Genomic DNA, 14,894 nt, shown 5'->3' on the forward strand with positions numbered 1-14,894 from the left:
AGATGTCTGAAGAGTAGTTTAAAAATAAGGTAGCCCTGTAACTTAATTGAATATGTTTTTGAAGTTTTTGATCAAAACTAACCTTGAAAGAGCCTTGGGAATCTCAGCTCTGACTTCACTGGCAACTGAAGCCCAGTCGTGAGCCATGGAAATACCCATACGACAGTGTAAATACCACCTGGTCTCCTGGGAATTCCCATCACTCACTTCCTGACACCGAATGTCAGCCGGGCTCATGTAAGTAACTTCACAGAGAAGCGCTCCTCTCGCAGACCGGCCACGGGACTTAGCTCGGTTAAAGACAAGCAAAGTTAGAGGTCTACCTCTACTAACAATAACACAGCTGCATGCTGTTAAAACAGTTGGTGGTTAAGTGAGAACTAATAAATAACGGTATGTCCTGCCTGTCGCAGCGGAATGCGATAGCGGGGGGAGCGGGCAGAGCCGACAGCACTCCGGAGACTTCGTGTGCATTACCCAAAGGTCAAGAATCACAGCCCCAGTTTACAGCTTCAGTATACTGGTATAACTTTTAAAACGAGACTCCCTGCACTACGAGAAACATCACGATTAACTAGGCAAGGGGATTTCTGCTTTCTGCCACAGACACCTCCAAATCTGGGCCATAATGTCATTTGTTTCAAACAATCCTTTGTGTCAGGGCCTTTAAGGATATGGAATAACAATAGAGCTGAGTATGATTGACTGAGGCATTGAAAATATGCTAATTGCTGTAGCTAATTTATAGATTTTAAAAAAATGCGGTATTTGCCTAATTCAAGGTATTTCCCTCAATGAATATCAAAAAACCTCACAGTAAAATACTGAAAATAGACTGAGATAGCCCTGTTTCCTCAGTTCTGAGCCTGGTCCTGAATTACAACACTTTAAAGCAAATAATGAAATATTTGATTTATTTTATATACAAACTCTGTTTTCCTGTATTTTTTTTCTTTCTATGTGTAGGTTTTTCTGTGATTGAAGAGCTAGGAACATGTTTCCTAAAACATCTAGTCTGTTTTCTTCTCCCTCCTCAAATCATGATTTCAGAAACTAAGACTTTTTTTTTTTTAAGTTGCAAGACTTAGAATACAATGGCAATACTTAGCAACTCTGTTAGAAGTTAAATGCAAATTTTAAACGATCCTTCAAAAACCTGTGGTAGGGCAACTATATGCATCAAAGGCACAATCGCGTATGTTTTATACTCCGTATTGTCAGATTCTAAACAAAACTAGTAGGCTGTAAAGATAATACAGGAGAACAAAGTAATGCACACCCACTAATACATGGAAGTAAATGCACTTTAAACAAACCGATGATAAAGCAAATACTTATAAAGTTATTCATTCAGTTCTGCTTTGTACTGCTCTAATTAACCAGAAGACACCGTCTCTGAAAGGAAAACATTTTGGAAAATTGTGAAAATTCTTTTTTCCTCTCAGATTTGTTACCCTGAAATCTGAGAAACACCAAGAAACAGAAACATGCAGTTAATTTTAACAGGAAAAACTGAAAGCCGTAATGCATGGGAACACTGCCTTATTAATACCTGGAAGATGGTGATTTGGTTATACCTCTTACCTCTGGCTTTGTAACATCTTTTGTCTATATAGAACTGTGCTTTTTTTTTTAACTTGTTATTCTTTCTTGTAGATGTTTAAAATACATTTATTGGCTATCATATTACATCTAGGTGTCTGATTTCAGGCTCTCCTATTCTGGTATGGCTCCTGTCCATCTCATATTGCAAAGTTATGTGAAGACTAAATTCCTTGTTTCCAATGTGCTGCTCAGGGACACGTTTCAATAGCAGCCAATAACGTCATATTATCAAAGCCATAAAACTATTTCTTAGTAAACTGTAAACTACGATACATCAGCAGGTTGGAACCGCAAAATTAAATTGCTCATAATATTAAATAATTTTCTTATCAGAAAAAGATAAACATTAACTGACAAAGAGATATGGTCAATATAAACTTGAATAGCAACGTATTTGTAGGTATCTTTGAAAGGGTATCTTGTTTTCATGATCTTCAGAAATTCCATCATAATGCAAATGAAAGCCTAATGCAAATGATTTCCTGCAAATGTTTGCTTACACTTTTAAATGAAATTGCTTCATTACTGCTTGCTCCTTGTTTCTGTTCACTCCCTAGAGATATTCAGATAAAAGATATATTTATGCTTGAAGGTACAATGGGACTAAAAGCATCTGAGCTTACCTCCACTTTCTTTTCCTGTATAAATTTGATTAAACTGCATAGGTTCCTTGCAGGTATCTAACTCCCAAGGAAAGCAGTGGGCACTATTTGCAAGAGTAGGAAGAGAGTGCCAAAGTGCTTTAAGGCTCTACATGCTAATCTTAGTTTTCTTCTTCTGTAAAGTGAAGACAACTTCAGAGGAGTAACATATTCAAGACAGCAAAGAGTTTTGTCACTTCAGTAGCAGGGCTTGTATAGGAACTTGAAGATATATGGATGCATCTCTGCATCCTGAGTTGGGTTTCTCTCAGCTCTAACAGCTAGGTCTCTCTACCAGACTGTGGTGAAAAATCATGCTGAATTCTCATCTTCAGCCAGTTCAGATTCTACAGGGCTGTTTTCTGTTATTTGGCTGGCTTACATTTAAGTCCGTCTCACCTAGAGTGAGAGGAGTTCTGGGGCTATGCTCTACAATTCATTAGCTATAGTTGCTGCTACTGGATGGTGGGTCTTCCCTCTCCCCCCACTACCCTTCCACAACTAAGAGTCTTTCAACCCTGGTTCTGAGCACAGTTTTCTTGGCAGTTTGTTGGGTATATCTTCTTCATGAAGCAGAGCTGTCATGGTAGGTCATGGATAAGCCCCGATCTCTCATATAGTTGAATTCTGAAGTGACATATAATCAAATGCAAGATTCCCTCTTAATTACACAGGGATAGTTTACTCAGTACAACAGAATGTCAGCAGGAAAGACCATGGGTATATATAGAATGCAAACACAAGGCACTGGACCAACAAATGAGTAGACTGCTTTCTGTTAATGGCTAGAGAGGACCCAGTCCAAAGGCTCAGGATTGGTCCATTTCTTAGAACTCAGACACCTGGATTGTACACGGAACTGCACACTGAATGAGACACAGTTGCTCATTACTATCATTAGAAGTGATATGTTTGACGTGAACTCTAAAAATAAGGAAATCCAGAACTCTAACCCTTCGCCCAGGTTTTCTGTGATCACTGGCAACATGTGGTGTTCTGATACAATGTACTTTAACAGTGTCTTGATGAAAAGAAAATTCAGTCTTGAGGATCCTATTGATAATGGCAGCTGGTTATACTTTACTATGAAACACAGCTTGTTTTCGTTATTCACCGCTAACTCTGAGGAGGAAGACAGTATCTTTCATACACTTACAATTGGTTGAAAATTAAATTCCTTGGTTTAAGGCATCAAAAACATTGAATAACTTATATCAATGTCTGACAAGGTAAAGCAATAGCTGAAGGATACAGTTCTACTTTTAAGATTAAGCATCCTAAAAAAAAAAAAAATTAATGACTAACTGGTCTCTCAGAGACTGTTAATATTCCACAGCATAAGAGAGAAAATAAAAGGGTTTTTAAATAGTATATAACTATGCAGAGAACAATCCATCCAGGGGAAGAAAACCCCACACAACAAAAAAAATCCCAACTTTATCACTGACATTGGCAACCTCTCAGCCGGTCCTTCATAACTTTGTATTCAGGAAATCAGAGGTATTAAGTGAAATGCAGCAATCCAAAAGCAGCATCGAGGTCCTAGGAACATGAGCAGACTTGTCTCAAGATGTCAAAGAGATTAAATCCCAGAACTGTACACAGCCAGGGGCAAGGAAAAGGGAGTTTACAACTTTCAAGGTAAGTTTCAAGCCTGCTCACCTATTTACTTTCTCCAATTGCTATTTCTCCTATATACCTTCTTCAATAAATCGTCCCTCAACTCTGACTTCAAGCACAGGTTTTGAACTTCTGAAAGTCCATGACAGTCACCCTCACAAAGCATTGTTGTGCATTAGAGTATACCTTGTGAGCTATGGAAGACACATACAAAATGTGGTCCAGGCTCAGCCAGCCTAAAACATACCCATGCCCAAAGGGCTGGCTATTGGTTTTTAGAAGTGCCAGTAGGGAGACTAGGCACAGAAATTTAGGTGTAGCCCTTGCCTGTTATTCCACTAAGACTAAAAATTAAAAACCATGAAGTAATAAATTCTACTTTTACTGCAGTAAACCATAAGTAAAGTAAGCAACTCTCAAAGTATGAATCTGACTGGATGACTCAGACATTATTTATACTTTTCTTATTATTAACTTCTTGCTGGCAACATCACCATATAAAATAAGACACCATTCAACACTTTCAAGGCAACATCATTGTACACCCTAAAATTAAGCACCATAAATTTAGTTATCCTCAGAATAATTACATTAAAGTTTCACTGGCACTTTGGACAAGTCTGTGATGTTATAACTTCAGCTTAAAAGAGTGATCAATTTAAACTAAACATTTAACATATTGTCGTGCAACATGGATTTAATAGTAGTTTAGAAGTGTAATCTTGGTGTTTTTCATTAGTCTGTAACTTTTCATTGCCTTTTATCTAAACTATGTAATGATTAAGTCTGTGGGACTATGACCAGTACACCCAGGTCAAGTCCATTAGAAAAAAGGAGTCTGTTTATTAAGAAGTTCTTTGAAATGTGCTGTAATTTCCAAACATTCCTTGGGAATGTAATTCTTTTTTAATACCATGAATTTCGATACAACTACTTGCAAAGACGGTATGAGAGTAAAAGTGCCCCAAGAACCTCAACAGTAATTACAGTAATAAACCTACCAGAGGCCTTTGTAACAAGGACAGTTACAAGCAATTTTGATTTGACAAATTACATTAAACCAATCTTAATTCTTTTTACAGCAAAGTAGCAGCGTTTGGAAGATCACAGAATCACAGAATGGTTGAGGTTGGAAGGGACCTCCAGAGGCCATCTGGTCCAACCCCCAAAGATGGGCAAGAGCAGCAGATGCTGCATATCTTGATATTGGTCAAGTTTTTCTTTTTTATCTCATATGCAAAATTCATTGGAAAAGTATAAAATTAACTGGAAACCCACATGAAAATAAATAGCAACAGCTCTCTGTCAAACTGAATGTGCTTGTGTAACTGGGTCTACTTTATACTTACCTGCTATTTTCACTTGTGATTCCGAAAGTGGAATAAACGTTACATTCATGAAATATGAATTGAGTTGCAAGAACACTGGAACAGGGACTAAAAATCAAATTAATCACGACAAATTGAAAAAGTTACCTGAACAAATCAGAACACAATTTAATAACAACAAAGGTGGTCACACATGAAGGAACAGTCAGCTCCGTGAATACAGATAGCCATTTAGCAGGGAAAGTCTTTGGAAACTTTGGGGATTGTAAGTAGAAGATGAACCAGAAGCACAAGGTACAATACATCTGTTCCTTTTAATCAGTATGGGCAAGCTTAAACCAGAATTCCATCCCCATTTTGGGCATCACACTTGAAGAAAGATGTGGACCTAGTGTAGGGAATCCAGAAGCTGGCAAAAGCATGGTCAGGGATCATGAAAACACAAGAAAAGTTGTGAAGAAGTGAGGTTGTTTGGAAGATTGAGGAGGAATACAGCAGTCTTTGCAAAGAAAGGCTGCCTCAGAAAGGGTGGGATTTGCCTGTGCTCGGCAGTGATAGAGGCTTAAAGTGCTGTGACAGAGGTGGAGGTTAGACCTCAGAAAAAGTTTCATTTAAGCCAGTTAACCCCTGGGACAGATTGCCTGGGCAGAGCGGGGAGTATCTACTGCTGGTAGTCTTTAAGAACAGGTAAAACAGGAACCTGAACAGATGCAGGTAGACCTGATCCTAGCTTAGGACAGGGGTCCCTATTAGTCTTACACTCCATGATTGTCCTTCCACAGTCTTTTCACTTAAGTTTCACTGCACTTCTTCCCTGGCCTCACCCCTTACCTCCGTATTCAGATTTCAGCTCATTCCTAAAGCCTTGGCCACCCTTATACTCAAGAAATCATAGGGAACGATATAATGAGCTGGTGTCATACTCCTACTCTTTATGTGCATTATTCTTCACTTTCACTTGCATCTTCCTTGTATATTAGGGAACATACACCACCCTGTGTGCATGCATGCATGTGCATGTGTACTTTTTAAACACAAGAAGCTCCCATTCCTGATTAGCCTTAAAAAGCCACCAAAATAAAAGTTTGGTAACACATGCTTCTTAATCAAGTTGCATCAGTACACCTCATAATGCCATTTCAGAGTTATGATGCAGTTGGTTATAGCTGAGATTGTACAGTATACAGAGGTGACACATTTCTTTCTAAAATAAAAGTATGAGTAAATACCAAACAGCAACACTAACTTACATTATGTCATCAGTTTTGAAGAGGAAATGACCCCACAGATTAATGAGGAATTCTGCCTAAGAAGTCAAAGGTATGACATAGTCTTATATTATTAAACAAGAGCTAGGTATGATCTAACCTACTTCAAACAGCCCAGCCTTTAATAGAGAGAAGAGAAAAAGGCGGAGTACCAAGAGTCCATATTTATCTCTGGTGTAACACCAACGAAGTCCACAGAATTCCTTGAAGTTCGTGTGCCTCAGAGTGCCACATGGCAAGTGCCGCAGGTCATCATGTAAGCTGCAAGGTATGATGGATGGAAAAAGCAATGCCACTTTCCGTTCCTATTTAGGAAACAGTATACTAAGAAACACGATACCACAGGACTGTATCTCAGATAATGTCTGTTTATTATTATGTAACAATTGATGTATCAATTCACTAAACAATTTTACAAATTCAAATATGAACATACTCCAGGAAGTCCTCTGGAATGAAGAAATCACAAACTTTCCCAGGAAATTAGATTTTTTTTCTATACGTTATATACTAAATATAATTTTGCTGTACATAATATACAAGTAAATACAAAGTTTTATATACAACTTTCTTGAAAAGCAGTCAGGAATTAAATAGGCTATACTTGATTTTTTCAAAATCCTAAAACTAGGAGATCATTCATCCATCTGATCAAGTCAGACTTACTATATTCATCCCCAGACTAGATAAGGGTGGCCCTTATCCTTAGCGCTGACACCAAACATGATCGTGTTCCCAGACCCCCCTGAAGGTACATTCTAAATAGACAGACTTTAATAAATAATGACTAGGAACAGAGCACATAAATACCTTTTAATAAATTAACAAACCTGGATTTCCTTGGACATATGAGCAATAAGAAGAAATCACCTAGCATATTTTTAGAAAATACATCTAAAAATTTCTCATAGTCTGCCTCTGGCTTTACACTCCATGACGAGGGCCACTATTTACTTGTGATGACGAGGGGTCTCTACTCTGGCCAAAGTTGTCAGCAACTGACAGCACTTCACATTTAGCAGTTTCAGACACTCTGTTCAGTATCTTTAACCCAAGTTCTGCACTTCCAGAAGAACAAGACCCTTGCCAACAAATTGAGAACCAAGCAGTCCCAGGGAAGGGGGACTAAAGGAGCTGTTAATTTCCCACTATTTCCAGCGCAGGTCTGTGTCACCCTGTTTACATCATGCATCATTCATCTGCTGTGATGAAATGCAACCCTGCGTTTTAAAAAAAGACCTCCGTAACAGTGAGGATACTATATCTTTGTGAGAAGTGTTTCACATATTTTCCATGGGCACAAACTGCTCCTGCTTCTATTTAAATCTCTGTAGCTCTCTTGGGGGGACATCATTCACTTCAGGAAGTTCATTCAGAAGGTGTTTAGCATAAGAAGAGGAAAAGCCAGCATGGCAGCAGACAGCAACATGGCTCCTGAAGAAAAGCCGAGCACTACTGCTGCAAAAAGGGCTGTCCACAAGATCCGAATGGCCAGCCTAGTCTTTAGCTTGGCGCGAGGCTGGCAGCAGTGGGTATCTGACCACCACTTAAAGCAAGCCCAAGAGCCCTCTGGATGGGTCCCCTCTGCACAGGACTCATCAGCTCAGCCTATACAAGAAAGATCCTTTGAAAAATGGCCAATTCCATCTGTCAAGAGGGACCAAGGAAAAGATGACGAAAAATCCTCAGCAAAGGAATCAGTGACAATAAGAGATGCTGAAAAAAATGCAAGGGAATCAGATGAAGCCCTCAAAAAGTTCAGCATTAAAAGCAAAGAGGTGACCAAAACAGTTGCAAGCAAAGCCTATGAACGAGGAGGTGATGTTAGCCTCCTCAGTGAAAGATACGAGAATAACAATAGTAGCTCAGAGATGACCAAGCTCAAAGAAGAATCAAGCGCTATCGACAAAATTCTTAGTGGCAAATTATCTCCAACCATAAGGAGAAAGTGTTCAAACACGGTATCAGAGCTGACCAAGGGCTGGAAACAGATGGAACAAGAGGACAAAGAGGGGACTAAGGAAGAACTGCTGCTTAAGTGTCATGATGACAGCCTGGATGCAGAGGACAGTGGCTATGGGGAAGCAGAAGACAAACCCGAGCAAGAAGATAGTGACCGAGAGGTGATGGCTGTGAGGATTAAACGACCTGTGCCATCTTTGTAAGTAAAACATCTTTATTACATTATCACAAATGGTCAGCAGACCCTGAGAGAGGTACAGGTTTCCATGAGGAAGATGGGGGGTGGGAGAAATGGTAGCAAATGGTCAAAGAAAAACTACTACTCTTGAAGAAAATAAATAAATAAAAAAAAATCCAGGAAACCTTTCATATATTTCTCTGTGCTTAAGTAGGTAGTCAACAACATCTGACTATAGCCTTGGCTTGTGTGTGCTATATACATATTAGACACAGGAAGTTACATTTGGGAAATATTAATGATATTTAATTTTCACACTGGATTTACTCATTCATCAAAATCACTACTTACTTCTTAATATTTTAGTCCATATTTCAGAATAATAATTTTTACCTCATCAAAAGCCTACAGCTATTCATTTATTTCAACAAATGTTAAATCTAAAGCAATCTACATGACAAATATTATTTCCAAATACTTATTCATTATTTTGTTAAGTATAAATTGTAAATATTCTCAGGAGTAATTTGCAGAGAATGTCCAAAATAGACATGGCAGGAATTACTTTCAAGTACATCTTAATAAAAGCTGGCTTCACTGCTTCTCTTTGGAAGCTTTCCATGGATTTGGAATTCATTAAGTGAAAGAATGGAAACTTTCATAGAAGTTGGGACTCCAAACGTACATTAGAAAGCATCCAGCCTGCCTCGACATCTGTAGGATTGATTTGAATCATGCTATATGCTATAAATCATTTGACAAAAAAGAATATCTGAATCATTAACAGATTCTTCAAATTCAAGGTCTCTCTTTGGGTACACTATCATAAGGGGTGGGGAGGGGGAAGTATGTTCATTGAATATGTTGTGGAAGTAGAAGTTCCTGACATACAGACTTCCTTATGCCTGTAAATGGCGTGAAGAAAAAGGAAGCAGGATCCGTTACTCACCTACGGAGTTATGACAAGTTCTACTTAAAATTTTGAATTAAGTAGCAAATTCATAGCATCAGACAGTTTTGAGTAATACTTATTTCAGTAACAGGCTCATGCTTGAAGATTACTACACAACAGCAGGCACATATTAAATTTGGAGCCCAGGTAGTAAACAAGTAGAGTTCAGCCATAGCCATGCAGTCCTTGGGAAGTCTCCCAGAAGAGCAGAGGAAAGGCAGAGGCTGGTAGAAATTCTCCAGTTTCCTCTCCCAGAGATCTCCAGCAGAACCACTTTTCCAGAAGACAGCTACAAGCAGTTGTGCTGTGGCCAGACTTGCTAACGGGCAGATGCCAAACTAATTCATCACTCTTCTGCCGGTAAAAGATTAAAAGATCCCTGTGTCCAAAGCTGCAAAATGGGAAACTGTAGGCAGCTGTTACAGACACAACACGCTGTTTGCTCCAGTCCTCTGTTTTACAAACTTGGTAATTCCCCAGAACAAAGGAACATGTGGTCGAGCCTGAACTGTTTTGGTGTAAAACCTCACATCTAGCTGTAAAATTGCGATGAAGGAGAGCGTAGCCTCTGGGGCCAGACTGCACCGAGCTGCGGCCAAGACGCAGCCCATGCACTGCTTGCTGGCTTTGCTGGGCGGGGAGGACAGCCAGAGGTGCGACTTGACCCCAGGCAGCAATCGGCAGAGCTCGTCTGCCCAAGCCCGCAGGGAGGGAAGAGGCTGGCACCAGGACATGGGTTCCTACCAGGAGCCATCCCATGGTGGGGCCTGAGTCTTCACGGCTTCTATTCTGCGTCCATCACCCGCACGCATGCAACACGAGCTGAGCACAAGGCAATTTGAGGCAAGAAGGCAGGGTTTTCACCCACCCAACTAGCTTGTGTGTAAAGGACTAGCAAGGCAGCAAGAATCAGAAGATCAGGGCCAGTATGTTCATACTGTATCCTAATCGCCATTTCAGAAATGAAAATCTGGGACTAGTGTTGACAAAAATGCTGAAAGACTTTGTGATCCCTCTGCAAACAGGCAGGCAGGCTGCACCATTCCCACTGCTCACGTTTTATACCTCACTACTAACGAGTGTTTACCATGACCAACATTAGACCATGACTAACATAGTAATAGATTTCAACAATACGGTACTTTTTAGTACAGCTATCTGAACACACACAGTTATTTTAACTATTCAGATTGGGGATTAAAATGATGCTTTGGTGTACAGCTGACCAGTCATCTACCACAAGGAGCAAATGGTTAATAGCCAAACTGAAAAAAGCTCTCCAGTAACCTAGAGCTTGAAAGGTTGTGGGCCCTGCTTTTGGAAGAGACCACGTGCACTGTCCTTTGACAGAAGTTAGGACCTCAGAACAGATTTCACACATACAGTAGGGAAAGAGCATACAATTGCAGCAGATATTATCTGTAAACAACCTCAGTTAAAACAAATTGCTCACTTTAAAATGCCATAGTAGAAACAAAATAGCTATCCTTCTGTTAAACTTTATGTATATTTTCCCTATATGTCTAATTTTAGTGCTGCTACCTAGGAAAAAAATGATTAGCCATATTTACAGAGGTGCAAATGATTGAATTAACACCCTCTATGTTACTTACAGCTATCTCTTCCACTGAAATCTGACACAAAAGTCATTTTCTGCACTTACAGTGCTGTTGTCAGGACTGGAATTTTTAACTACTCATTTTTTAAATTTATTTTATTTTCTCAGAATACATTATTTCAGCCTGCTACTTTTATGAACCTGTCAGTGTGGCTTAATCTTCTTCAAAAAAGCCATAAGTACATGGCTGTTAAAGCAAATCTCCCATTTTCCTCTCTATATTCCAGGAAAAAAGCATCAGTACCAGTATTTTTCTTTTCCTCGCATCAGCACCTTCATCATTTCTAGCTGCACTATTTACTGGAATAAGGTTGCTTCCTTACCAGAAGGCACGTTATTGCCTACAGGCCTAGAAAATACTATTTTATTCCTGCTTAGGAGCCAAAGGGGTGCAACAGTGATATGAAACTCAAAACATTAAAAAGGGATCCATACTTTTCCCCTACAGAAAGGATCACAGGGAACACACAACCTGGCCATTGTCATCCCAGAAGTTCAGAATGCATTTAGGGTGATCATTCTGGTTAACTTACTTGATTGCTACAGGTAAAGCACTTCTTACAGTGGGTTAAATGCTCACAACGTTCATTTTGGATCCACAATCCATTGTGTAGGTGCTGTACAAACATGAAAAAAATGCTTCTACATGTATACAAGTTTACTGTGTTAACTTGTCATTAAGCTAAACAATGGGGAAAATTGCACTTCGGCTATCAGAAACAATTAAATTAGATGATGCATTAAAAAAAAAAAGATAGTAACAGTAAGGTTTTTCCAAACCCACATGGGGCACGATACAAGCAAAAGGATAGATGTTTTTTTTCCTCAACCACTGAGAAGATGATTAGGATAAGAAAGGTGATAATAGTATTCAGCTAGAAAAGAGAATTAAAGGTTTCAGTAGAAAAAGAAGAGAATACTTACTAGACTCTTAAATAAAAAGAGGTAACAAAGCCTTTACAGAGTTACGCTATCTTGCTTAATGGCTTCTTTCCCCTCAACTTGGGGAACTGAAGCTCCAGGGCTTTCTCAGGGGTCAGGGCCCTTGGAGAGGAGGAGGAGCAGCTGGCAGGTGAGGCTGCTGGATACGCTCTCTGTGATGGGATCTGCTCGTCAGCTCCACTGAGACTGCCGGTATCACTTCCTCTAAGCAATTTTGATTCACTTACGGTTCTCCCCCCCTTCATTGAAACCTTCCTACGTGAAAAGCTGGGGAAGCGATCAATCGGAGCTTCAGCTGGAGTTAGGACTGTGCTGGCACAGGGTTTCTACAGCTTTTGGGAGATCTGTAAGTTTCAGGAGACAAATTGCTTTGCGTACCCAAACCCTGTGCCCACAGTTCCTCTGCGCAATGAAGCCACAATTCAGGGCAAGGGCCAAAGGATCACAGCTTTCCCTTTCTCTGTATGACAACAGCTTATATACAGGAGCATTTGGTTTATTGTTGGGAAACAAAATTGTCTAAGCTTTACCCCACTGATATATTTTAATGCTTTCCTGCCAACACCTCCCTGTTAATCATTTACATGCACAAAACCACAGGTACATAGGTGCTCTGCCTACTCTTAGGACGCTCTGCAGTCACACCACAGAAGAAAGGTGCATTTACTTGGCAACACTACGTGCTTGATTCTTCTGATGCTTTTCACCATATTGATAGGAAAGAGTACGTTGGAGCCTTTTAAATACAGTTTCTCAATATAGCTAAGCCAAGCTAATGGCAACTCCACAGCTAAAAGAGTGGTCCTGCTCTCCTACTCCTATCCCTGGCACTAAGTGTCTGCACTTCTTGCTCTAGCACTGTAGTGCTGTCCAGTACTGGCATCCTTCTGGTCCACAGACCTGAACTGGGGACATCTCTATCATGCCTATTCTCTCTTTCAACAAGCTAAGCAGAAAATGAAGGAATGCCCAAGCAGCAAGGAAACAAAATTTTCTGCAGGTTTGCAGTTCTCTGTACTGTTTTGCTAACTGTATTTTGGTTCTCTGGTGTTACTGTTAATATGCAGCTGACATTACCAGGGAGGTTTCAGAGCAGCCTTCTGGGGAGTAAAAATATTAGAAAACAAATTACTTTGGCACAACCAGAGCTCAACATACTCCCTAGCTGAGCTCTGTACAGACACAATGACAGGATGTGGACAGCACAGTGACTAGTTCAGACTATCTATAGCTCCCCCACAATATGTGAGATTGGCCACTAAAGGAAGGAGTATCAACAGCTTATCTGCCTGGAGTCATCCAGCAATATAATCTTGCTACGCATGCACGCACGCACAAAAAAATCAGTAAGACCTGTGAAGGTCTTTCCTCATCCTTTGACCTTGACACAAATCTCAGTAGCCCTGAGTTTCTTTCAGGCTTGTACTCTGCCAGTGGGAATGCGAATTTTGGACTTCAATACTTGTTCAGAACCATACTTCAAATACATAAGCATAGGCAGAGCTCCTGCACTCTATTAGATTTTTGTTGTTGTTTTAAACATCATCATCTATTACAGGGGACAGATTTTTATAGATGCTACCCTGTTTTTCAGCCAAGAAGAGCTGGGGACTCAGTCTGTACACTTACAGTTCTTGTCGTCTGTAACATCAGGGCCAGCAGATTCCAGGCTCTGCTAGGCAGGCAGAAACAGGGAGCTGTGTGACTGACCAAAGGTATAGAAAAGGCAGGTAATCAGCAACAGACTGTTTCACCCCCCTACAGCATTAAGTCATTCTGGGCAAAAGTTTGTCAAACTGGGCTCAAATCTAGGCTGGAGGGTGGTAATATAGATGAGATCAAGCTGTGATCAGCAAATTTGCTTTTGAGTACAAACTGGAACATGGACTAAAAGCCCCCAGAGAACTAATTTAGAAGTAGTGAACTTATGCCACCTGGTGGTTAGCACCTCATCTGGAAAAACATGGTAACCAAGTTAATACAAGAGATTAGTAGTAGAACTATAATTAAATGCCGAAATGCCCTTTTTGTTTCTTCCAGCGCAAGCAGGTTTAGCGAAGAAGCAAGCACCAAAGCCCACAGGAAATACAGCCCCGTTAACAGCCTGAAGGACAGATGGCAAGAGTGGGCCAACCAGCACATCATAACACAGAAGCTGAATCCCTTCAGTGAGGAATTTGACCACGAGCTGGCCATGTCCACGCGCCTGCACAAAGGAGATGAAGGCTACGGCCGTCCAAAGGAAGGAACCAAAACTGCCGAAAGGGCCAAGAGAGCCGAGGCCCACATCCACCGGGAGATTAGAGACATGTGCTTCATCATTGAATCAATGGCTAAGCCACGGCGCGACGGCAAGATCCAGGTCACTTTTGGGGAACTCTTCGAGAGATACGTTCGTATTTCGGATAAGGTTGTTGGGATTCTCATGAGAGCCAGGAAACACGGGCTGGTGGACTTTGAGGGAGAAATGTTATGGCAAGGAAGGGATGATAATGTCATAATTACTTTATTAAAATAAGCATGCCACAACAAGAGCAACTTGTTTTGGAAAACCTTTCTCTACTTCTCCCTTGCTATTAGCGTTAGCACATTTCGAATACAAGATTCCCCCGTTCACCCGCACAGAAAAGACATTGAGCTTTTTTCTGAATATGTATTTTGTAACTACTGCATGATAATGCAAGCATCTGAACGGATTTTTCTCTGTACCAGGAGGGCTTGCAGGACACTTCAGTTAATTACTACATGAAAAATAAAGAGAAAAATCTATACTGAATAGA

At 40.3% G+C, this 14,894-nt stretch overlaps 1 protein-coding gene across 1 annotated transcript; it reads left to right on the forward strand.

Annotated features, from left to right (window-relative positions):
* The first annotated feature begins 7,871 nt into the window (after positions 1–7,871).
* On the forward strand, positions 7,872–14,632 carry ABRA (actin binding Rho activating protein). Its single transcript, XM_072852036.1, has 2 exons — positions 7,872–8,623; positions 14,155–14,632. The coding sequence occupies exons 1-2, from the start codon at positions 7,872–7,874 to the stop codon at positions 14,630–14,632; spliced, it is 1,230 nt and encodes a 409-aa protein (XP_072708137.1).
* Positions 14,633–14,894: the final 262 nt, after the last annotated feature.

The sequence above is a fragment of the Ciconia boyciana genome, chromosome 2 (genome assembly GCF_034638445.1).
Source record: "Ciconia boyciana chromosome 2, ASM3463844v1, whole genome shotgun sequence".
NCBI classification, from domain to species: Eukaryota; Metazoa; Chordata; class Aves; order Ciconiiformes; family Ciconiidae; genus Ciconia; species Ciconia boyciana.